The sequence below is a fragment of the Furipterus horrens genome, unplaced genomic scaffold (assembly GCF_987537825.1).
Source record: "Furipterus horrens unplaced genomic scaffold, mFurHor1.1.pri manual_scaffold_2, whole genome shotgun sequence".
Taxonomy (NCBI): Eukaryota; Metazoa; Chordata; class Mammalia; order Chiroptera; family Furipteridae; genus Furipterus; species Furipterus horrens.
Genome location: NW_028327172.1, coordinates 211,905,714 through 211,931,562, shown reverse-complemented (window position 1 = coordinate 211,931,562; position 25,849 = coordinate 211,905,714). Strand labels below are relative to the sequence as shown.

The 25,849-nt window shown below is 47.4% G+C and overlaps 1 protein-coding gene across 1 annotated transcript in view; it reads right to left on the bottom strand.

Annotated features, from left to right (window-relative positions):
• Positions 1-8,744: 8,744 nt before the first annotated feature.
• The window catches only part of BOD1L1 (biorientation of chromosomes in cell division 1 like 1), a 49,812-nt gene continuing 32,707 nt past the window's right edge, over positions 8,745-25,849 (bottom strand). The window contains exons 14-26 of the mRNA XM_090267067.1: positions 24,133-24,193; positions 22,645-22,715; positions 21,987-22,059; positions 20,537-20,616; positions 18,541-18,625; positions 18,129-18,202; positions 17,063-17,138; positions 16,946-16,980; positions 15,928-15,973; positions 14,290-14,339; positions 14,109-14,193; positions 13,550-13,703; positions 8,745-9,379 (exon numbers count right to left, since the gene is read on the bottom strand). Of these exons, the coding sequence (XP_090123193.1) occupies positions 9,256-9,379; positions 13,550-13,703; positions 14,109-14,193; positions 14,290-14,339; positions 15,928-15,973; positions 16,946-16,980; positions 17,063-17,138; positions 18,129-18,202; positions 18,541-18,625; positions 20,537-20,616; positions 21,987-22,059; positions 22,645-22,715; positions 24,133-24,193 (1,014 nt within the window). The 3' untranslated portion in view covers positions 8,745-9,255. The remainder of the gene's footprint in view (positions 9,380-13,549; positions 13,704-14,108; positions 14,194-14,289; positions 14,340-15,927; positions 15,974-16,945; positions 16,981-17,062; positions 17,139-18,128; positions 18,203-18,540; positions 18,626-20,536; positions 20,617-21,986; positions 22,060-22,644; positions 22,716-24,132; positions 24,194-25,849) is intronic.

The window sequence follows — 25,849 nt, the reverse complement described above, 5'->3', positions numbered from 1 at the left end:
GTCTAGGCTCTGGGGTTCAAGGCCCGCTAAGGGACTAGTCTCTGTAGCTAACATTCCAGTGGTGGAATGCCATCAAGAAATAAATGCTTAAACACAGCAGTGGACAAAGTGTCAGATGGTGTACGTACCATGAAAAAAAAAATTGAAAGCAGAGTGGTGTAGCAGCGGTGATCAGGGGCCACTTGAGATCGAGTGAAATCTGAAGCAGAAAGAATATAGGGGAAGAGACTTCAGACAGCGGGGGAAACTGGTGCCAAGGGCACAGGGTGCTCAAGGACCCAACAGGATGCTCTGGGCACTGCAGCGTGGAGAGGGATGGGCAGAGGGGCAAGAGCTGGGGTCCCAGAGACAACCAGAGGCCAGACTGTGCAGGGCTTTGTAAGCCACGTAAGGAGCACGGACTGTATCCTAAGTTTGATGAGAAGCCATAGGAAGAGTCTAAGCAGAGAGTTAACTGAATATGACGTACAGCTGAAAAAGATGATTCCTCCGGCTGTTGTGCCCCACGAGGATCGTGGGCGTGATGCAAGGACAGTTAGGGAAGTCTGTTGGCAGCTACAAGCCAAAGGTCATGGCAGCTCCTATTAGGGGTGCTGGGGATGGAGGGGATGGACAGTGTGGCATTGATTTTGGTAGTATTTGTTGTTTATTTTTTAAAATTGTGGTAAAATATACATGACATAAAACTTACCCCTTGAAGCATTTTGAGGGTGCTGTTTAGTGGCGTTAAGTACATTCACAATGTTGTGCAGCCATCCCCACCATCATCTCCGGAACTTCTCTGGCAAAACGGAAACTCACGCAGCTACCCATGAAGTGATAACAGCACTTCCTGGAGCAGGAGCATGAGTATTTGAGATATTAGCTGGAAAGCAGAGTGGCCATAGATTCGGGCACCTGGTCAAGATGTCAGAGGGGCTCAGTGAGGCCCAGGTCAAGCGCGATGGCCGTGGGGGCAGGTGCTAATTACTGCAGGTGCTCTTCTGCCTTATTATTATCTCCAGTTGCTAGCACAGCCAGGTGAATCTACGGTGTTCCTGTGAACACCTCCCCCACCCAAACCTTCGGCTCCTGTCTCTTCCACCTGCAGGCCGTCTGCACTATTCCCCACCGTGGAGTTCCCACTGACCTGTGCACTCTGGCAAAGGACACAGAAACAAGAAAATGTGCTACTTTTAAGACACTGTTCTCCACAGCCAGGCTCAACTCACATATTCCTTTAGTCCTCAGTCCTCTAGGGACTCTCTGACCCCTGTGACTTCTTCCTTCTGGAATCCAGGAAACCTGGTGTCTTATCTGCCCATGCATCGAACTTGACCTCTTTGACTTGACCTCTTTGTCTTAAATTAAACCAACTAACCTGGGCAAGTTGCCACCTGGTGGTGATAAACAAAGATGCATAACCCAAGAGCACGGTTTTCTTAGAGTAGTGTTTCCTAAATTACAGTCTCCCCAGACCCCCTCACACCGTTTGCCATCTCTGTGCGCCCAGCTAGATCACTATTTACTTAATACCTTTATGCACATGATTACCCTTGGAACTTAAAAAACCATATTTTCAAAAGAACCTCTGTATGAACTACATAATAATAATGTAAGCATATTTATATAGAAATATATAAACAAATGGAGCACCCCTTACCACATATAAACTTAAAAAAAAAATACCAATAAAGCAGTGTTAGTAAACGAGTTAGATATAGCAAGATGCCGAAGGCCTGGGCCTGAAGTTGGCTCTCTGTTATAGAGACAGATGGACAAGGGCTAGAAAGATATCACAGCACACTAGTACCCACCTGAGACTTCCTTACATAATCAGAAAGACTAGAAAAGAACGGACCCAAAAGAAATATGCATTGTAAGTTCACTGAAAGATATACAAAGTCTGTCCAGAAGAAGTCCAGCCATTGTTAATATAATGAGAATGGTGTGCGTGACGTCGATGTAACCTGGCAGCCAAGGAGAGTGGACTGGAATGCGTATGCGTGAACAATGACGACTACACTGTATTAGTCAGTGGCGGTGGTAGACGCCATTGAGAGAGCATGTGTCCTGTATGGCCATTGTATTCAAAATAACTGAGCAAGTAGAGCAATGAATCTGCATCAAATTTTGCATTAAGCTTGAACATTCCTCCATGGAAACTATTCAGGTGATTCAAAAGCCCACAGCTATGGGCACCTGGTGATTGGCAGCTTCAGCATGACAATGCACCTGCTCATGCATCACATCTCTTGCAGTTTTTTGGCACAACATCAAATCACTCAGGTGACTCAGCCCCCTACAGCCCAGACTTGGCGCCCTGCTACTTCTGACTTTTCCCAAAACTAAAATCACCTTTGAAAGGGAAGAGACTTCAGAGCATTGATGAGATTCAGGAAAATACAACAGGGCAGCTGATGGTGACTGGGAGAACCATGTGAGGTCCCAAGGTGCCCACTTTGAAGGGGACTGAGGTGTCACTGTCCTATGGACAATGTTTCTTATATCTTGTACCTTCTTCAATATATGTCTTTTTTTCATATTACATGGCTGGATACCTTCTGGAGAGACCTCATATGCCAGAATATTTATAGCCTCACTTTCTAGTTTCTAAAACCTGAAGGCTTCTCAAATGCTTGCTAAGAGTAGAATGCATAGCCCTGGCAGGGTAGTTCAGTTGGTTAGAGCATCGTCCTGATACACCAAGGTTGTGGGTTTGAGCCCTGCTCAGGGCACATACAAGAGTCAACCAATAAATGCGTAAATGAGTGGAACAACAAATCAATGTCTCTCTCTTCCTTCCTCTCTCTCTCAAATCAATCAATAAATATTAAAAAATTATCCATTAAATTAGAATGGATTAATCATTTATGACCTATTTACAAAATAGGCTACTACTTCCTATACAGCAACAAGAACGAACTATCTATAGCTACCTGCAGTCATATGGACAAATCTCCTAAACCAAGTTTTAAATGACTCACCATGTGTCCCGTTTGCCAGGAATGAGCCTGGCACATGGTATGCTATTGGCAAATATTTATTGAATGAGTGGTCTCATTTTATCCTCCCACAACCCTCTGAGATCAGCGGGACAGATACCGGAGTTTCTGTTTACGGATGAGGAACCTGAGACATGGAAAGGCCAAGTGATTTATTCCTGGCCGTGCGGACTACGGCCACAACGTTGGGGTGTCTCTCCCAGCTTGCTCTGGAAACCATACTAGCTCCCCACCGTCCTCAGGGCCACAGCTATTCCCTTCGCCTTTTGGCACAAATGACATATTTCAGTTTCTTTTGTTGTTGTTAAATCATCTTCTGAGGCCTCACTTGGAGATGGTTTTTTCCATCCTGGGATATTTTGGACTGGGTTCTGAAAGGGAAAGGGCCAGAAGGCTGTGCTTTCAGAGGAAGGGGCTGGGGGCGGGGGGCGCCAGGGAGAAGCTTACCGGAGAGATTTATGTCCAGGAATTGCAGCAAACTGTCATTCTGCCTGAGTAAGTGTGGCTAGAAACAGGAAGGGGAAAACAGGATATCGTGGTAGCTCTCAGGCTTAATGGAATGTCAAGTGAACAGATGGGGCTGGGCTGTCCTGGGAACTGTCAAAGGAAGGAGCCTGAGGAGGCTTCGGAGAAATCTCTATGCAAATGCAGGTGAGCTGGGGCTGGGACATGTGCTTCCTATAGATTCAAAAAGCTTCTTAGTGAACTATGAAAAGGAAAAACAAAGTCTCCTTCTGTTCCCAGCATCTTCCTAGATCAATCTATATTCAGGCCAGAAGGACATAGGGGTCCGGGGAGTGGAGGGCGGACACATTTATTAAGATGTGGATTTCACTCAAGGGTTAGATTTACTTGTTAATTTTAAGAATCCAAAATGACCAATTCTATCCTTTTAAACTCCAAGGATGTTTACCGGGGAAAGAATCTTTCTGAAGGACCAGAGGACCCCAAAATGACAGGGATGGAGTTAACAACGTTTGAGGGTAAACAGAGACACACGAGTCAAAAATAGGAACAGGCAAGTCCTTGTTGAATAGTTCCTTTTGGTTGAAAAAAAAGTGAGTTTGACTATTTCAAGTAAGACTCACTCAAGACTGACAAATTGGTTTCTGCAAATAAAAACAACTCTGAACTTTGATGATAAACTCATTTTGACAAGATGATATTTTTTAAAAAAACCCAGCACGGACCAGATTCTGCACATGGTCCCAGGGAACTGCGCTTTTTAGAAGCTAATGGAGAGGCTGGTCCTTTAGGAGCTAGGGACTGAGGGAATGGGGACACATGATTTCTGCAGAGATTTGAAAAATGTCTGTGGAGCTTTTGTTAGAAAGTAGGGTCTCCTGGGCCCTGATCAAGGCCCGACGGCTGCAGAACGCGCAGATGCCAGGTACAATGACACCCCGACGGCAGACTCCAGGGCAGTGGTTCTCAGCCTCCCTAACGCCGCGACCCTCTCATACAGTTCCTCACGTTGTGGGGACCCCCACCCATAAAATGATTGTCGTTGCTACTTCATAACTGTAATTTTGCTACTGTTATGAATCCTAATGTAAATATCTGATGTGCAGGATGTATTTTCATTGTTACAAACTGAACATAATTAAAGCATAGTGATGAATCACAAAAACACTATATATATGTTTTCTGATGGTCTTAGGCGACCCCTGTGAAAGGGTCATTTGAGCCCCAAAGGGGTCGCGACCCACAGGCTGAGAACCGCTGCTCCAGTGCATTGCTGAGCTTACAAGGGAATGAGGGAGATCCGTATCACAGCGGTTCTTGTGTAGAAATCTAAGCGTGTATGGAAGCGGGAGGTGGATGGACGTGGGCAGGCAGACGCGTGGGTTGTGCGGATGGTTAAGCTGTTGTCTTTTCTCTCCGTCCCACCATCTCCATTGTGCTCCGCGGTGCGGGACGGGACCCTGCGAACACCATTGGTCCTCTGCCGGCCAGCTCTCCAGCTCATGTCAAGCAAGAGACCAGAAGGCTGAAGCTCCAGAAGGGACATGCTTCCTCTTTCGGGTCACCCTTCCTCCCGTTAGCATCCCCCAGCCGCGATGGCTCTTCCCCCGGTGGGGGCAGCTGATTGCTGTGGCTGTTGGCTCCAGATGCCCCACTCTCTGAGGACAAGCCCCAGTGTCCTGTCTGAGATGCCACCAAATGGGCAGTGCCCTCCTGAGTCCCAGCTCTGCATGGCTTTCTCCCCGCCCCGCCCCACAGCCTTCCAACCTCAGTCTTCCGTTAGGTTCCCCAAGCCCAGGGGACCCAGTGACGGCTGTTTTCTGGTTAGTCCGTGTCACATTGTGTTGTCCTGTTGCTTCTTTGTCCTTTAATGGCTCTTGAAGCCCATTCCCAATATTAAATGATCTGTTAAAATAAGTGATGTGGTTTCTATTAGTTGGCTGTCCCATGACTAAAACCAAGGTCTAAAGTGACTGCCTATGATGCAGTAGGAAGACATTGCATCCAGCGAACAGTGATGGATGCCCCCCAGTGGAGGAAGAAACTGCCCTGGAGGCAGAAATTCCCGCTCACTCTAATGTGTGGCCTTCAGACCAACTGCTAGAGGGGGTTTAGTTAATACTTGTGGAAGGGCTTTATCGGGAGATGCCTGCTCTCTCCAGGGTTGCTTATGGCAACAACAGCAGACACACACACACACACACACACACACACACACACATGCCCTTGGAATCTACTGATTTTGGGGGCATGGCTCCCTGGGAAACATCACACAGAGCTCTGTAACTACCTGAGTAGAGATCCCCCATCACCGTACTGGCTTTTGATTGTGTACAGAGCTGTAGGCATTCTTTAGACTCCATGTGTTAGTCTGGGCATGTGTGTACTGATGAGAAAGAGCCAGGGAGGCAGGTGGGTTGTCCACTTGGGCCTGGCAACTACTTATGTCCTTGGAATTATTATTAAAGCTTGGTGCTGGGTATGATCTCTTAGTTACCGCAGAGGGCATTTCTCAGAATGTACTGGTGCTTCATCAAAATATGGGAGTAAACAAGCAAGCAAGGGGAAGATGTGGGATACAGGCCTCAAGGGATCCGAAAGGGAAGGGAAGTGGAGGGCATCCCCAGGACAATGGTCAGAGGGCGCTGGTTTGACTCGAGAAGCAGCTTAATGCGACGTGCCTGTGATTTTCTTTTCCTACCAGCCGAGGAAAGGAAGATACCCATGAGTGGGCGGTGCCTTTGTGTTTTGTTCCCGAAGTGTGTGCAAAGGATCATCCGGTCCACGCCTAGTCGCCAGCTAAAGGTGGGAGGAACTGAGGAAAGACATTTCAAAGCAACAAGCAGTTGATATGACAGATTAATTTCTGTCATAGTTTTTTTTTCTTAGTGGGGAAAAAAAGGAAATGATGCATTTTTATTACCAATAGCATCTTAGATTTGATGAAATGTAGTATGTTTTGCATATATATGTAAACCAAATAAAACCAAAAGGAATTACATATCGAAGAGGAAATATATCTGACTTGTGGGATTACAAGTGGTCCCCTCCCCGCTTGGTTACTATACTAACCAAGGCACCACTTGAACAAAATCATTACTTAGAACACATCGAGATTTTATATTTGTTTAAAAAAAAAAAAAAATCAAGCGTGCTGCTAAGAGAATGTGGAAGGAACCTGTAGCCCACTTATATCCGCAGGTCAAGGGGGGCCACCTCTGTGGCACTAGCAAGGCCAAGTGCGGAAAACCCTCACCTGAGCCTCCTGGGATCATGGTCTGTCCTGGCAATGCTAGCACGTGGGCTTCAGCTCCCCCAGTTATGGAACTTGGAGCCTGATCCGCCCGGGGCGGTTACTTTGGGTGTGTGTGTGTGTGTGTGTGTGTGTGTGTGAGTTTATGTGAGTGATCCATGGGTGTGTGTGTGAGTGATCCATGGGGTGTGTGTGTGAGTGACCCATGGGGTGTGTGTGTGTGATCCATGGGGTGTGTGTGTGTGTGTGTGATCCGTGTGTGTGTGTGTTTATGTGAGTGATCCATGGGTGTGTGTGATCCATGGGGTGTGTGTGTGAGTGATCCATGGGTGTGTGTGTGAGTGATCCATGGGGTATGTGTGTGAGTGACCCATGGGGTGTGTGTGTGTGTGTGATCCATGGTGTGTGTGTGTGTGAGATCCATGTGTGTGTGTGTTTTTATGTGAGTGATCCATGGGTGTGTGTGATCCATGGGGTGTGTGTGTATGTGTGCGTGAGATCCTAAGGCTTGATAACTTGGAAAATTCCAGGTTAAACAAAATTAACTAGATTTCTTGGAAATGTCTGTGTTCTAAGGTGTCCAGTGAACCTTCCGGAAGGGCTGCAGTGTGAAGAAGCGTGTCTTGGAGCTGGTGTTCGGTGTGATGCAGAGAAGTACAGCTATTGCCCGCACAGCTCTCGGGCAGGAAGTGTCTGAAAGGGGGACGTGGCTGAGAACGGCACCCACCCTTGCCTGAAACCCCATCTTACACTAAACATAAATACTTTTCTTTCCCTGCCAGGAGTTAGTTAGTCCTTCAGGGGCCTTCTGGTCAGGAAGGTCCTTTGACCCCCGCTGTGTGCTGGGACTGGCCGCCAGTCTCGGTGCGGCGCAGCTGTTCGCTTCATGCACTGTCGCCGGGGCCTGGGTTCCCCTGTGCACCCCGGGTGCTGGGCGCGCAGGAGCCCCACAGGTGCCTTTCCCAGGACGGCGGTTCAGTGGGAAGCCCTGGCCATCCAAGTGCTCCCTCCCCGAGAAAAGCGTCCGCTGGCGCGTGCTGTGGGAAACCCCTCGTTCCTGACTTCACCGCAGGCCGGGAGCAGCGACGTTAGGGAACGTGCCTACTCTCGCGTACGGGATGGGCGGCGAATAAAACCCCGGGATCAAAGCGGAACAGAAAAAGGAGCAAGCCACCTCAGCGTTCCCATCGCCCCCCACCCTCCCCAAGTCTAAGACAAATCATTTAAAGAGCAGAAATGGTTTTCACAGGGAGAAATTTAAGTTCAGAAAAGAAAAAGTCTTACTACTCAAGTTTTGGGAAACATTTTATAATTTATATATAAAATCTCAGTAAGAAACCATGTAAAATGACAGAAATATTCACTTTACATTGCGTCGAAAAAAAAAAAATTCACACTGAATGTAAATTTTAATTACAAAAAAAGAATATGAATAAAACATTTTAAAATAATCTCAATTATTTGGCAACTCATCACAACATTGCTAGAGACAAATTTGATCTTATATGAAAAACATAAGTTGGACATTTTGCTCATATGCGAGATTAAAGATGTTTAAAAAAAGATCTGGCAGTAAAGCCAGTTTGTATCCTGAAATAATTGTGCAGGAAACAACATAAAATCCTGAAGCATGATAGGAGTGGCCTAATCTTCAAAGCATTTCTCTTCACGGGGAATGATATGGAGAGAATACGGGTTAAGCCGCGGACCAGCAGAGAGGAGCGAGCGCTGCCCCGTGGGGGAGGGGGCGGCGGGGGTGTTCCCGCTGCAGGTAACGGGGTGCGACTTCACCCGACCCAGAGCCTCTTTTCCCACTGGGGCTGGTGGTAAAATCACAGGGGAGAGTGTAATCTAAGAACAAGTAACATCCTTTAAAAAAGTCACAACTGTGAACAGGAAAGCAACGGGGCCGCCTGAGCTGCACGACTTCACGGGAGCACATGCGGGAAGGCTGCGTCTCCTGCCGCTCATGTCCGTGGTCACAGGCAGGCGGCCCTACAACACGGCTACTAATGACTGCATAGCATTTAAAACCCCCTTTTCAATTAAAAAAATAAAATAAAATAAACAGATATATAGTAAAGTTCACAGATAAGTTTTCTCTGTAAAATAAATAAAGTGTCCATTGATTAGCATCATACACAGAGTAGAATACAGCCTGTTTTTACATGTTTATATACTGTACACAGACGACCAGGAGGGAGCCCGGTGTCTGACGGGCTGAAGGGCTTGCATTCGCCACGTGCCCCATCGGGAAGCCCCAATTTCGAATGCTAAAATATACAACTACTTTGCTTCGAGTTCAGATACAAAGTGAACTTATTTTCCTTTATCTGAAGTAAATGTACATAATATCTATCTTCTATGAACAACAGTTTATAAAGCTGTTTAAAACAGAACAAGTAAAAGCTTGCACCTAGGAACTGAAGAGTACATGCATGTCCTTTCCCTGGTTAAGAACGAAACAAAACAAAAAAACCAAGCAGAAAACGGGGAGCCTACAGCCGGAGGCTGGGGCCTTCTCCCTCTTCTCCCGGGTCCGGCGGGGTCAGCTCAGGATGATCGCTTGGCCTTCTTCCCGGGGGCGTCCTCCACCCGCTGCTGGCCTCGCGTGCGCGCCCCCGGGGGGCTGGCCTCCCGCCTGCGCTTGGCCGAAGGGGAGAGCTGTGCCTTTGACCTGCAGCGGACACAAGCCGGGCAGTGGCGAGGGGTTAAAAGGATCTGCTACCGATGATTTGGGAGTTTTTTTTAAGTTTTTATCTTGTGAGCCAAGAAGAGAATACTCGGGCCAGGTTTATATACGGGAAAAGGGCTCTGGAAGCGCCCGTGCCGAACGGACAGCCTCACCCGCAGGGCAGGCAGAAGCCCGCGCTCACGTCCGGCTCGGCCCTACTCCAGGTGTTGACCTTGGTCAAGTCAACCCTCCCCTCTGGGTCCCAGTTGTTCTCTCTGAAATAATCCACAGCCACTCCCCTGCGCACCACCCCAAGTGGGAACCGGCGGCAAGGACGCGGCACGCTTGCCCCTACTGCGTCCCCGGGAGTGCGCAGTCCAACGGCGCAGCGTCAGCGGGCGACGTCCCAACAGGCGTGCCCCACACCCTGCCCCGCCCGCAGCCCTGGCCTGCTCCCTACTCCGCCACCAGAACTATCCGTCGGAAACGCCTATTAGGACACCCACACCTGTACGCATGTCTCTACCTCTGGCTCTCTGAGGTCTTCAGGATCGTCAGCCACAGCACAACCCACCAAGTCCTTGATCATTTACCCTTGACTTTGCACCCCTGGTCTGCATCCTGCCAAAGTACTCCCTTCCCAAACACATCGTGTTCTTTAACATTTTCATGCTTCGGCATGATTTTTTGGGGGGAGGGGAGTCACCCCACACCTCCCATTTGGCAAACTTCATTTCTGCCCCAGTTAAAAGCCACTCCTCCGGGAAGCGACTCCTGAAGTTCCACAGCACCGACCATGGTAACTTATCCACGGCAGGTTACAGACATTATTTTACAACAAAGTATTAACAGAAGACAGAAAACACCCCTGGCGTCATGTCCATTAGGCCTGGCTCATGAAAACTGGGTTTCAGTTACCACTGCAGTATTACAAAGCACGTTCTCGCTGTCAGAAAGGTTTGGGAGTCACATATGCGTCTCCCCCACTAGACAGGATGTTTCTCAAGGACAGCTGCTGGGTTTCAGTCATTTCCCATCTCCAGGGCCTGGTACCAAGCCCAGCGCACACCACACCTGGGAAACTAAACTTGCAGGAGATGGGAGAAATGGGACTTCACCCGAAGGAAGACATGTTTGTTTACTGTTCCTCTGACAGCAAAATAAACTCAAACTGGGTCAAATGTATGATGAAGTTTCGGTACCTAGCACCGATGCTGGGTTGAGCGTGGCCCATTATTAACCATGTCTAGGGCAACCCGCCAGCCATGAAATGAGCCCTGCTTACTGGACAGGTGGGGTGTCCGGGGTTGTGCCAGGTGCCATGCAGCAGAGAACAGAAGCTTGGGGTCAGTGCTTCTCCCCGCGGCGTGAGCCCGGGAGGTCACCAGGCCCTGAGTGCAGGATGACCAGCATATTGGCACACATGGAGCTTGTTACAAATGCAGACTCTCAGGCCCTGCCCAGCCCCCCAGAATCAGAGGTCTGCGTCTTAGCAAGAGCCTCTGTGATTGGTCTGTACACTCTGAGAAATAAAGAACGGATCTGAGATTCTTCTCTCATATAAATAATAAGGAAAATACTACATTTTACTTGATGAGGGTTCATGGGACAATCTGTACGAGGAGCCTGGCACTTGAGTTTGCTTCCCTTTCTGTACATGGGGACGATGACGCATCCACGCGTTATAAGCATGCTGTGATTGATGCGGTCCCAGATGTCGGAATGGGTTTTGAACACTGTGAAGGGTCTGGTGTTTTCCGGTGCTACAATGTCCGGAGAGTAAGACAAGTCCCTGATCTCAAGGCAGACGCTCCGAGCTCAGAGGGGAAACAAAGCTAATATGCCCAAAGCAACGGCACAGCCGGCCGGAAGTGCGGCAGGAAGGAGAAGGGGATGGGCTGACGCGGGCGGGGGTGGGTGTGCAGGGCACTGCAGGAGCTGGCAGGAGCCAGGGTGGAGCAGGACTCCGCGCAGCCTACGGTGGGAGGTGCCTGAAGGGGCCACCCCACTGTTATGCCCCCACCTCTCCAGCGCGCAGGCTGAGTCAGAAGTGGCTCCGGGCCGGCAGGTGCCCCGTGGTGCTGAGCCGACTGAACTAGGCATTCAGATCTGTGACCGCTCAGGGAAAACACGCCTCGTCTTCGGTCCTGGTGGGCAGGCGTCACATGTGACGCTCACAGGTATCGCGGACAGTTCTGCGTAGGGGACCACGAGGCGAGGCCACCAAGACTCCCCCCTGCACCCTTGCTATTATGTTTGGAGTAGGTTTCCATCTGGGAAACCAATGATCCCCAGAGACAGTTACCTGGCAAGATAAGTCTTCAGGGAAGTGTGCCAAAAATAGTCTCGAGGGTTAAGAATGACCTGAAGTGTGAGCAGGGACTTACTACCGGGGCAGATGTACTGACTTTTACATGGGTAGGTAACATCTCTGGTTGATTTTTGGCAATTTCTAGATCGTGCACATGGCTCGCTATGGTGCTTTCTGAACTAGAGCACAGAAGCCCTGGGCAGTGGCAGCCCTAAACACGCGAGGCCCTGGGACGCTGCAGAAAGGATGATGCTCCTCAGGCCTGCGTCGGAGAATGGGGACTAAAAGCAGGAAAATAGCTGGTCCCCTGGAACACAGTTAATAAGCAGAGCACGTGTCATCTGAGACTCCGCATGGCTTTGAGTGTGTGAGAGTTTACAGTGGTGCAGAGAAAGAAAAATCTGTGACACACAGAAAATATATTGGCGGACAAGATAAAGAGCTCAGACGTGCTCACGAGAGAGGAAAAGGGGCCAAGATTCATGAAAGCACAACTCACAGGCCTGAATGTAAGGGCCCTGTAATGGGTCCACGTGGTCACCTGCACAAGGCATGCGCTGGCGCAGTGACCGAGGCACCGATCGCTGAGCGGCACTGAACCACGGACAGCCACCTCACCCTGAGAATCCGGGATTTACGAAGACGCCAGCACCCTGGACCTACCCACCAATGCCGAGGAACCTGAACCGAAGGGGAAAGAACCCGTCTGTAAGTGAGGCGCACCAGGGGAGAGCACTGGTAAAGCCCGGTGGCCAGAGAGCCCCACGGCAACCAACAGCTATTTTTGAAGGATGAATATTAGAAGACAAATGTGACAGCCACTTTACACACTCCCTTGAGGAAGCCCCGAAGGCCTACGGAATCTTCTCTGAGGCGGGCCCTACCACACTGGGTGGTCTTCCCACGACTGTGAGGGAGGGCTGGTGGGATGTTCTGTACCCGAACGAGCGCCAGCACCCCCACCCCCTCCTGGCAACAGGAATCGTGATTCTGACTTGCCTTCCCTTTATCTTCTGTTTATCTGAGCTGTCCCACCTAATAAACAAATAGGAAACCCCCATCTTCCTTCTAGCCATGGGAGCACCTAGAGCCTTCCAGCGCTAAAACCTGGTCTTTGGGAAAGTAAACCACGCTTTAGAAAAAGTTATTAAACTGTAAACTGATGTAACATTTCTCAAAATGTGCAGCGGGGGGAGGAACACTGGTTGATGTAAAGAGGTACAACGACATGGGTTGGGGGATGGAGTATAATCGGCAAATAATGTTTGCTCAGACCGAGCTGACGGGTTTCTTTCCTTCAGGACTGCGCCCAGCCCTGACCATTGTCACGTACACTGTGACGTAAGGAGGGAGAAGTGACTGGTACTGTGCAAACTCCCTGGACTATGGTACTGCTTTCCAGAGGTTTCTGGCTGTGCTAGAGTTTGGGAAACATGAAGTTACCAGTTAAGTAAGTTAAAAACGGTCACGTATGGGCAGTTTCACGTGACCAGCCTCTGCCACAGCGCAGAGAGGGTGCGTAGGGACTGTGCTGCACCTGTCTGTGCTTTTACGCATGTGCGACATGTACTCATGTTCCATAGCTACTGTAAAGGGACTGAATGGGTTCCACCACTCAGGTACCGAACACCTGGTGAACAGTCTGAAGTGACCCTCAATCCCGGTTTACGATGGAGAACAGGTTCTGCAAGAGGAACTGAAACGCCAGAGGGCAGAGAGCAGGTGCCGCTGCCGAAGACGACAGGAAAAGACACAACCCCCACTGGGGCAGGAGCGAGGCCCGAAAACAGCCCCACGCCACCCAGCTGTTCCCTGGTGGAGAAGCTGGGGAAGGTCTTGGAAGCTGCCCCCCCGCCCCTTACCTCTGAGCCTCGGATCTGGCGGCAGACCTCGTGGTGGCTCCCGAGGGCTCATCATCTTCCTCCTCGTCCTCCTCCTCCTCAGACTCCTGGTCTTTCTTGTCCTCGGTTGCTTCAGAAATGGATTTCTGGCGTTTTCTTTCCGGTTCTGAGGATTCTGTTCAAACAGAAGGGTAACACCTGGATTATACAATCCCAACGATACTTCTTCCGAAGGCCAGAGTCCTGGGGTTCAGAACGGAGGGCATTAGGGGCTTGCAGGCAGAAGTGGTTTTCCATTTCCTTTCTGCTTCAGTACTTGAACTCCACAACTGTTTAACTTAAGTCTCAAACACTTTCAGGAGAGTTTACTCAGGCAGTTCGCAGCCAGCATTCACGCGGACTGCACAAGCATTCGGAAAAGCATCTGGGATGTACCATTTCTGACACAGGATTACAGCCGTTCCACACGTATTTACATAGAATTAATACTAGCTGTACCCCACTGACTTTTTCATCATCCAAAGAAAAGCTTTAAAGAGGTGATTAAGACTCTGTAATCAAGCGTCTGCTAGGCACACACCGGCATCATCCGATGACGTGAGTGAACGCTTGGGCTTCCTTCCTCTCCGACGCACGCTTGCTACTGATTTTTCTTCGCTGTCGTCCTAGAAGCAATGACATTCAAGTTGACGGAGCAGTCTATTGCCATTTACTGAGCTTATTTCTCAAGGACACATCTTGATAAGAAAATCAACACTTACATTGCTTACACTTCTTTCTTGTAGGGCCCCTGTTTCTTTACTGGACTCATCTTTAAGAGAAAGGAAATCTCTGGATTAATACTTGCGCAGTGCAAACTTAGATATCAGCAGTCCGGCTTGTGGTCTACGCCTGTATCAGCGCTAATGAATGCCCTGTTGTACAACTCATCATTGTTCTGTATTAGCCAAGGACAGTCTGAGTCAGAATAGCTGGCATGCTGGAACGTAAGTCAAGACACCAAAGATTTGTTGCTAGTAAGCTGTGTGAGCTGGGCAAATTGAGCTGGAATTCTTTGACTAGATACTTAATGGTGGTAACTAAAAAAATACATATCATAAGACAGTGTTAGGGTGTATTTGCCTGTTCTTTACATATTTGCTTTCTGTAGGTGTTATACTTTTCTGAGACTGGATCTTGGTAAAAAAAAAAAAAGTCTAGGTCAATATACTACTTTCGAATTGCTAAAACTATGAAATGCTCGTAAGACAATCAACAACCCAGATACTTATTAGTGACAAGATAGTAGAAGTCGGCCTTTTCTGCAAGGTCACTATATCCAACGCTAACACATATAGGGGAGCTGAGCCAAGAAAAAAGACCAGCAAAGAGTCCCGTCTCACATTGGCCATCACCACCCAGGTTCAGAAAACGACTGCTAAACAAAACTCCAAACATAATCGCACAGCTTCAATTTGAGTTTTTTAAAGGGCATTCAGGTAACATAAATTCCGTTATATGGATTTAAAATATTATAATATTGTGACTAAAACTTGGTTAAAAGCCAAACATAAGCAGAATCTTCTTTGTAAAACCAACCAACCAACCGATAACCCTTATTTTTCTAAGACATACGAGAAACTGAAGAGTGACCACCAGATCACACACAGTTAACCGTAGAGAAATTGTCACATTCTACATTTGCTTGCCACCGGTGATGGGAATAAGTCCTCTCCTGATCTGACCACACTGTTCATTTGATCCAAAATAGCCGTCGCACTCATTTTTGGCCTATGTCAACCCTTTAAAATCCACGAATGGCTCTTCCTGCTTTTATTGTAAAAGTTATTAAACCATGAGATGAATATATACACATTGTAAAAAACTCTGGAAAATGTAGGCAGCAGTAACAAGTAACATGGAACGTTCCCATCCTCCCACCATCCAGAGCTAATCGGTAACGTTTGGAACTAGGACAAACACACTTGAAACAATTTTATCTCCCGCGCCCTGGCTTTGTCAGCTGCAAAGGCTGCTCTCAGAACTCCTCTTCTGAGAACAACAGGCTTTTGAGCGGAACCCGTGCTTCCCGCAAAGAGTGTCCTGTCCCAGCCTGGTCTACTTCTCCCTCACGCGTGCCCAGTAAATTACGGCTGGCACATGGCAAAGCGCCTTCCCCAGTTTGCTTTTCTTGTCTTCGCCCTCCTCTCTGAAGGCTCCTGAGACTTCTAAAACTGGTAACAGCTCAGATCACAGGAAAAGCCAACAGGCACAGCCTCTCATGGCTACAGGGACAACCGTTTTTCCCCGAGCAGGCCACCCACTTCAGTGAGACTCATGAGACCGTGGAAGCTCCCCCACCAGCCAGGCCCCCGTGCCCCTCCTTCCGGCACACGCAGAGGAACGCTGTGGGTACGGACCTGTGGGCGTCGGTCTCAGCTTGCCACCGGGTGGGGACTGTTCCACCTACATCGAAAGAAAGAGAACAGTGAAGTCAGCAGTGTCATCACCACCGAGAAAGAAGGGCTAGGACTGCTGTTCATTATGCAGGCAGAGCACTCGGGCCCCATCTTCTGCAGGCAGAGCACCCGGGCACCAAGCGCCCACGGATGCTGTGCTTCTATCATGGCTGCCTCGGCCCTCTCCCCGGCCACCCCAGTCCCGGTGCTGGAGGACACGCAGCGCAGCCCAATGTCAACAACTCCTGCAAACCAGCTCACATGTTGGGGAACGTATTCACAGGTGCCCCTTCGGTTTTGTTCTTACAATAATTCTATGATCTCCAAAGAAAAGGAGTCTCAAAGGGTCACGGGACTGGCCCAGTGTCACAGGGCTGGGAGCAGGCGTATAGCTGAGGCTTGAGTCCCATCTGCTTTTGTTAGGTCAGCGGACATATGTCTGTCCTAATGATGTCGTCACTGAAACTCTCGCAATGAAATCCTGATACAATGATTTAGTTGGGCATACGCTTCAGGCTCAAAGATGAAGAATGTTTACAAAGAGCAAGTACCACTGAGTAACTTCCTTCACTGAAAGCAGGGAACAATTTATTACAAAAGGGATGCCACGGAAGTAGTGACACAGGGAGACATTAGCAGTTTTCAGAGAGAAGGCACTATCTAAAAACCATGTAATACAGCACAGTTCTTTATTTTAATTAAGGGTGACCACAACAGGGTAAGTCCCTAGAAAATTTTTATGTAATCAAACTCACAAGTGGTGAAGGAATCAGACTGAAGAACTAATAATGCTTATGTAAAAATATTAGTAATCAGGTATTATTTGAATGGTTATTTAACGTTTTATTTAAGAAAGTAATTTAAAGCTTTTCAAATACTTAAAAAAAAATAAAGTTCTTAAAATACTAGAGACTGCAATATGCCCTTTTGAGGTCAAGGGCAAACTTTTGGAGAGCTTGCATCTATCCCAATTACTTACAGTGACAACGCCAGTATCTGTTCTGCAGTCTTCTTCTAAAAAATGCAAAAATAAAGCTCACTTAGAAACTCAGTTTGAAAATTTCTTGTGTGAGCTAAAAACACACCCAATACCTACTTGTTTTTAACGCTGTTTCCACAGGGTGCTTACGAGGTCTTCCTCTTTTCCTTTTAATAATTACTGGCTGATCTTCCTAAGGGGAAAAGGAAAAAGAGTGATTTATCCTCTATTATACAAATAATATCTCCCTTTCTCAAAATGAGGTTTAGAGTTCCTTGCTGGCTCTGTCACTCAGAAAGCACACGCCCTGGGCTCAGGGCTTCACATCTCAGCGCGGTCCCCTCACCCAACACTGGCAGCTGCAGGGGGAGCCCACGGCCGTGAGGAATCTGAGATAATGTAATGCAAGTGAGCCCTTGGTGCCAACGTTCACTTCTGGAATAAATACGTACAGCCATTTAGATCTGGGGCTAGTCCAGTCACTTGTGACCAAAGTTATTTCTTATGAAGGATAAAGGTGGCCACTGAATTTCTCATACAGAAGTATAAGAAACAGAAAAAACCATTAAAAAGACGGGCAAACTTGGCGATGGTTATCTAGGAGATGTGGCTGGGGGCAGGCAGTTTCCCTTGATTTCTGGGCCTGTCCCAGGCCAGTGTGACTCTGCGCCGCACCGGGCTCTCTGCAAATGCCAATAGGCCAGGAGCAGGCAGCCTCTGAACCCGGCCTCGTGAACCGGAGTCCCACATGGGACTGCCGGCGGGCCTCGTGCACAGCCCGCTGCCGCCGCCGCTCCCGTCCTGTCCTGTCCAGACTCCAGGGGTAGCTGCCCCCCGTTCTTTGGCCTGAGCCGGTGCATGGCTCAGCTGTGCTCAGCTGCCAGGGCAGGAGCCCGATGTGGCCAAAGTGGCACAGCTCTGGGCTGATCCTACGTGGCTGTGACAGAAGTAGGTCTCATACAAATGCTTGGATAAAATGAGGATGAAAAGAACAAAATTAATCAAAATGACACTGATAAAATACACTGTATGAAATGGTGTTCCACTGTTCTTAACAAAGGGAAAAAAAAGCTCCTTCAACTCCTTCGAAAGGACTAAATTTAGGTACCAGCATTTAGTGCAACTTTATTTATTTTTAGTCCTCAAGTGCAGCAGAAGAAACAAATATGAAGACCTTCCTTACCTCCTGAGATTTTACGGTGTCATCGTCGTTTTGCTCTGTCTTTTCGCCAGCAGCTTCACTGCTGCTATATTCATCTGCAGAAATGGCAGAGCTCAGTCACAGCTGGGGACGCGGTCAGCCTCGCGGCTGCGACACCACCAAGGTGACCGGCGCAGCCCCCGTCACACCCGCACGCGCACTGCACTCTCAGGCCTGGGCCACCGAAGTTAGTAAGCCCGAGTCTGGTTAACGGGTAAGCAGCACACTTTGGGTAGCAGAGGATCCAGGTGAGAAACGAGGCCCAAGCCCTACAGGCAGTAAGCAGGTGTGTGACCGGAGCGTCACGGAGAAGTGCAGGAGAGGGTGCCATTTCAGGCGGTGAGGTCTGGCCAGAGAGCCGGTGGTCGGAAGGCCTATTTCTCTCCCAACTCACCTCTCTCCTCCATGGCCCGGGAAGCGGCGCGGCCTGGGTGAGGACTTGTTTTAGACGGTTCTTCCAAATCCCCAGAGCTCTCTCCCTGCAGAGAAGTTGACCAAGACAAGAAGTCTCTTTTTCAAACTGCCTCCACTTATCCTCCCAAAGCTTTTTCTATTTCAAAAACAAATTTCCCATGGCCTTTTGGAATAGTTTGTTGCAAACTTTTTAAAAAGTAACTACCGCTGCAGCTAGTGACACTACAAAAAAGATACAAATTCTGAAGGTAAAAGAACACTAGATAAGGTTCTGCAATGAGGCACCGACGCTGCTATTTTTTTGCTCACCCCCGCAGAATGGAAATCACTCTTCTCCCTCGCCCTGGACCCTGTGTCTGGAGAGAAACTCCGGAGATAAGACAGAAACGTGTACAGACTTCTTCCTCCCCCGGGAGGAAGGGGTAAACTGGAAGGGTCTTCAGTGGGCTGATGGACAGCAATGATCTATCTATCTTTCCAGTTAAATTACTCACTTTGGTTGCAAAAAAGTGTTGAGTATGAAACACCAGAATGTTTATACTATAATACTAATATATGAGCAGAAATGATATAAATAAGGCTTAATCTTAGAGTGCTGTTTTATAATGTTGAGAATATTATATATATATCTAAAATATACATACATTTATATATATACACATATGATTTTTTAGCTTCTCTGCAAACGGAGGAGTATTATCTCAGGATTCTTGCTCTGGGAGGACAGGGTAGTGGTAGCCTTAAAGGCCCGTTTCTTCCTTGGCTACATTCCACTGAAATTCAAGATGATATGTAACTTTCTTTAGTCATTAAAATTCTTTTACTACTCTTTATTTAGTTCATCAGCTATTGAGAGAAAAAAGGACTGAACTGGTTTTAGTGACTGGAAGTCAGCTGCATATATTTTTATACGCTGATTTAAATGCTTTGGGAATATGGTGGAAAAAATAAATTAGGGAAAGGGAGAGAATGAGGAGAGGGAGCTAGTCTAGAGTAGTCACTTAGCAGTACTGAGTCTCAGAAATGGAAGAGCTGCCAAGAATCGGTATCTACCAGCAGATGAGAAAGCTGGGCCTAGAGCAAGAGGAGGAGGGCAGAAATAAAAAACTGTAAGCTATAAGATGGAACTAAACCACAGGAAAAAAAGTAATGGGTACTGGCCATCCTTGCACGGTATATATTTTAGGGGCAGGAGATCAGGTGGAGAGAAGGCAGAATATTAACATTTTATATTCACATGCATTCCTGTATTTCACTGATATGGTGTATGTATATCTGTAAAAAAGCATGTTACACTTCGGAAGAAAGCATCTAAAAACTTAAAGAAGTCAACAATATGACTGAACAAAACCCAAGCAAGGATTATATCTAAAACTGTGATAAAGTACAATCATATAAATCATATAGTAAAAAGTTATATAGAAATCTATACTTAGCCCTGGCTGGGGTGGCTCAGTGGACTGAGCGCCGGCCTGTGAACCAAAGGGTCGCCGGTTTGATTCCCAGTCAGGGCACATGCCTGGGTGGCAGGCCAGGGCCCCAGCTGGAAGCGCTCAAGAGGCAACCACAGATTAATGTTTCTCTCCCTTTCTTCCCCTCTCTCTAAAAGTAAATAAAAAATATCTTAAAAAAAAAAAAAAGAAAAGAAATCTATACTTAAAACCTATATAATCTTATTAACCAACAACACCCCAATAAATTTAAAAAAAGAAAAAGGAAAAAAATGTCCCTGGATTTCTGTTAGTGTCTATCTTACAACAATATTAAATGTAAACTTTTATGTAAAAAAAAAATAACATTAAAAAAAGTGCAATATTCGTTTTTTTGAGCCTAAAAAATACACCTTTTATAACACAGAGGTTGCTATTAAGAGATACATAAAGTAAAAGCGATAATGGAATGAAAAAAGAAAATATGTGCACAGGGACAGAATCAGGTTACTCCCGACACCTGAAACGGAAATGGGGAAGAGATACCTTTGAGTCCTGCGGCTCAGGCTCAGAACGCTGCCTCTGTGCCACTTCTGCTTTGGGATCCGGGACATCGGAACTGTCATCTGTAAGTCAGTGTGGACAGAATCACAAGGCATGAAAGCTAAATGGAAAACCAAACGCACAGTTCTCCTGTAACAGAGTCTGGGACGTCCTTCTCAGGCCCGTGAGGCAGTAGAGCTAGCGGTCCTAAACAACGGAGGTATACTGTCACGTGACCTGAGCCCCGAACAGGGACAGGCCTTGGCAAAGCCAGAACATCAATAAATAATAATATAAAAACCCACAGATGCTCACGACAGCAAAAAACAGCAGCTCTACAGAAAGGGTTCAGGGCAGGCGAAGCCCCCAGATGTCCTCCAGCTTCCTGAACGGGCTGCCTCAGAGGTACAGGTTAGTGATTAACATCGTGGGCCGGGCTGGGACTCTCTCAGAATCTTTTTCTTTTTTTATTAAGTGGTGATAATCCCTAACACACAGTTATTACAAATACGTATAAAGTACCACAGATAATACCTAGATATAGTATGAATTCAATAACTATAAATAGTTATGTTCCTCACCAAAAAACAAAAGCAGTTGTCTGGACGTTTTCACATATTATTTAATAATTACTTGCTGAATGTGTTCTTTGTGTCGGGTAGTAAAGGGTCAGTCTCTGCCCTGTCCACCATGGTAGCCACTGGCTGCACGTGGCCACAGAAGTTTAAATGTATTAAAATGAAACACAGCTAAAACTGCAGTCTCTCGTTGATGCTGACCACATTCAAGTGCTCAGTGGTCACACACGGCTGGCGGCTACTGCCCTGGACAAACCACGCAGAGAGCACCCTTCCCATCGCTGCAGCGAGCGCTACCCAACGGCACCGTCACAGAGCGGGGGGAGCCCAACAGCAGGAGGCACAGCAGGGCCCTCCCAAGCCTCCACCACAGCGCCACATTGGCTCTGCGGGGCATTTGTCTGTAACGCCAGGCCCGGGGGACAGAGGGAGCCCGGGTCCATGTGTGTTCCAGGAGTTGGGTTTCCCAGGAAACAATGTAGTTTCTAGAGCAAATCCAGAAACAACCCCACAGGGGTTAAGCTAGTGTCAAACTGGTCTCAAGAGATAGGGAGTAAATAATTATAATTCGCCCTTGAACAACGCGGGCTTGATTTTTAAAATCTGCGAATATGTGGACTCGTGCAGTTCAAACCTATGTTCTTCAAGGGTCAACTGTATTTTCCTTCCTCATTGGGAATCTGTTTATGAGGAGGGCTCACTTAAGTTACACCCAAATTTTCAACTTTGCAGGCGGTGGGGGCTTCAACCCTTGCACTGATCAAGGGTCACCTGTACTACCCTCTAGAATGTTTGTTATCATCCCATTATTTTGTATGTGAAAATAATATGATTTTCAAAGATGTCTGAAAAAGAAAGATATATATTCTAAATACCCAGTTCGTCTTCTGAAGAGGGGTAATGCTTCTTTCTTTTTCTTTTAGGCGTATGTCTCTCTTTCTCTTCCACCTGGAATTAAAGAATGACTCTGTTAAAGGCACTCGAATTCGCATCCTATCAAAACGGGGCACATTCGATTTTAGCCTTTGGAACACATTTTTATATAAATCTTATAAGTCTAGAATAATACTCTTGGCATCTAGATTTGAATTAGACTAAGCTTGAGTTTGTTTTTGTTTTTTTATTCTAATGCAAATCCATACAAAATATTCAAATGTTTCTGGTTACATACTATAACTCAACAGCTCTAAAACACATTTTAAAGTATTTCTTATTTTACCATCTCTGAATCAAGCTATGCCTTACAACTGACAGCACATCATGGACTAACTGGCAGTGTTTCTAGTACCTGCAAAAGGGCTGATGAAAGGCAGCAGGTGAAAAAGGATGCTTGCGTATCCTGCAAGGACAGGTCCAAATGGCCCCGGGGTCTGTCAGTTACCTGAACAGTGCCCGAGCACACACAGATGAGGTGACAGGGAGAACTCTCACCACTCCACTTTATTTCTCATACATACCAAGAAGTCAAGCCTTGGTGGACAGGTGAAAACACTGTATGAAACATGAATCCTTGAGCTTCTTATGAAAACCCACCTCTTTAGAATTTGCTTCAACACTGTGACCTCTTACGGCTTCTGTGTTGTCCTTTCTACCACTGGATATATCTGAGTAATAAGTATAAAGAAGAAAAAACCTTAATTAATGTTCACTAATTTCAACTCTTACTTTAGGGTACGTGTGGCAAGGGGAGGGGAAGGGGGAGGAGCACATCACAGACGACTGGGACGGGTTCCTCACGACAGCTACGTTGGCAAGGTCCCACAGTGTCCATTTCTAGACATGAGCCAACGGGTTCAAGGAGGGAGGAGGCCCCTGGACGTCACGTGGCAGCTGGCGTAGCAGCAGAGCGCGCAGAAGCACCCACTTCGTAACCATCAGGTTAGCCAACATCCCAAACCACCCGACAACACCAAGTACGGGAAGAGGCATGGAGTGACAATTCGGCTCATTCAGTAAAGCTGGAGAGGAGCCCACGGGCCCAGCAATGGCACGCCTACAGTGACAGGCACGCTCACGACACAAGCACGGGGAGGCAGGGCCAGGGCCACGTGTGGGAGCACTCTCTGCCATGGGGAGAAGTGGCAACAACAGCCCGAAGAAGCAAAAAATAACCGCACTATTCACGTGTGGAACACTGAAGAGAGACAGAAGGGCAGTAACCAGACAGCGTCAACACGGTAACATTTCAGAGCATAGTGCCGACGTAACAAACGTGGAGACCGTTCCTACGTGACAGGCTCTTCCTAAAGCGCGCACCACAGGCTGCACATTGTGGGTGGCAGCGTACACGGCGGGCAGGGTGGTGGTTCCCTGTGGGGTAAAGGGGGCGCTGGGACTGGGGCTGGGAGGGTCTCGTGTGGGCTCAGCTGTATCTGCAGCATTTTAAAAAAGCTTCTGAAGCAAATGTACTAAATTGTAAGATATGACGAGACTAGGTGATGAGTTTATACACGGATTTATAATTATTGCTGCTTTACTTTGGTTTCAAATATAGCATAACACGTTATAAAAATAACTGTATATACAGGGCACTAAGACCTCTTCCCCCATTCTTGGAAGAGAGAATTAACAAAAGCAGTAGGAATGAAGGAAATTCCATGTCCTGTTTGAGAAGCAGATTATCCCTCTGGAGTCGGCAGTCTTCGGGGGCGTCGTGGAGCGAGCCCTGAGCCCTGGGATGGGCCAGCCTGACACTGCCCGTCAGCAGGGCAGCACAGAACGTCTCCCGCTGTATGACCCGCAGGGACTGTACACTTAGTAATCGCACACGATGGGGCCACGGAAGAGGCAACCGGCAAAGTCCTCTATTGCAGGCAAGGCCCCACGGACACGCTGCAGGGCCTGGAAGCAGCCACTGGTTCCTCAATGCGATGCTGTTAACACTCACCTGACTGGATTTCATTGATTAAATAAGAGCAAATCTGAGAAGTAATCGGCACAGGGCCGGGCACAGAGGAGGCACTTAAGAAAAGGTAACTATAATCACTACTAGAATGATCACTGTGAAATTCATTCACGTACCTTCTTTGTTAGGAGATTTGCTGTGAATTTCTTCATTTGTTCTTGAGCCCGAATTTCCGACCTAAACACACAACAGAAAATCTTGTTAATGGATAACCTCAGGACCTGTGAGCAGGAAGAAAAAGGCTGTTTGTGGGGTGCTGAAAGGAGCTGGAAGACAGGTTCTTTTTAGTTTCACCAACAAGTTCAAGTTCAATAGCATAAGCACCTTCCTTTGGAAGAAGTTTACATTTAACAAATTACCATCCTACCGTGTTTGTCCTCCTTTAAAATCGGATGGCAAATGAATAAGAAATGAGAGAATACTTCTAAATTCTATGCATTCTCTTCCCATCCAATGATCCCTCCTGATTTTCTTTCCCTTTACTTAAATATGCTACAGGCTGTAATAGAATAATAAAAAATGAAAAAATAAAAATAAAAAAGCTACAGAATTCTGTATGCAGTCCTAAGATTTCTCTTTCAGTAAATCTTGTCAATTGTACTTTTTCTTTCTTTCCTTTCCTTTCCTATTCATTCATTTTTAGAGAGTGGAAGGGAGAGGGAGGGAAAGAGAGGGAGACTGGCTTATTTGTTGCTCCACTTATTCATGCATTTATTGGTTGATTCTTGTATGTGTCCTGACAGAGGATCGAACCTGCAACCTTGGTGTATCAGGATGATGTTCTAATTAACTGAGACACCCTGCCAGGGCTTTTTTCTTCTTTTTTACCAAGGGAAAGTCTCAGACTACCCTACAATGTTCGAAATCCAAGCTACAGAATGCCATACCTATTTAGAAAGTCTGGTTACGCTGAATGGGGACTCAGGGATTCAGGGAAACTTTGAGGTAGGACAGAGCACATTCTGGGGGCTCCCCATTGTCTTGCTGGCTCTGCAGGGTAAACCTGAACCACCCAAGTGGGATTTCTCCCCCCGACCCCAATCTGTAGACTGTGTGTGACCGCCCAGCTACAAAGTGGGATGTGTCAGCAGGGTGAGGAGAGCGCTGTGACACCACAGCCGTCTGGCACTAAGTCCCCCAGGAGCTCGGGAAAGGCCGCGGCTGCTCGCAGTTTGCAAGTGTTCACAAAACGTTTGCTCCTGGTATGATATCAGGTCCCCCCAAGTACCTTCAGAAGTACAGAGAAGACAAAACTCCTTCAAGCACAAAAGGGATTGTGAGAGCCACATGTGAAAAAATATGTACGCACGGGCATTATAGTTTGGCATCTTCAGAAAAGCTTTCCAAAAACATAAAGTCAGTTCTCAAAATGAAATCTGTTTGGTCTACAAGCACCGTGACCAATTAATGTCACGATCCGATCTGCAATGCCATTATGGAAATCACAGATGCAAAGTCCACAGTTCTTTGGAGGGTTCCATCAACATTCACACACCGGGTGAGCTTTCTAGCCTGAGCAACGTGGGCCTTCTTCTATTTCCTTGGTTTCATTCCATGATGCTGGCCTAGATTCGGTGCTGCTGATGCAGAGTGATTTTCGGGGATGGGGGGTGGAGAGAACAACTATATCTATGTCATGGCAGCAGTGGATATGTTACAGCTGAACGTAGAAAAGGACAAGTAAAAACTCTGGCCAGTATGTTGAACTCGAGCGTAGAGCATGTCACCAACGGCCTCCTGTCCCCCTACGAAGTGCACAGACAGCCCCTCTCATGACGTCCCCTCCACAATCGCTCTCCAAGCACGAAACCAAAACAGCCCAACAATGATAAC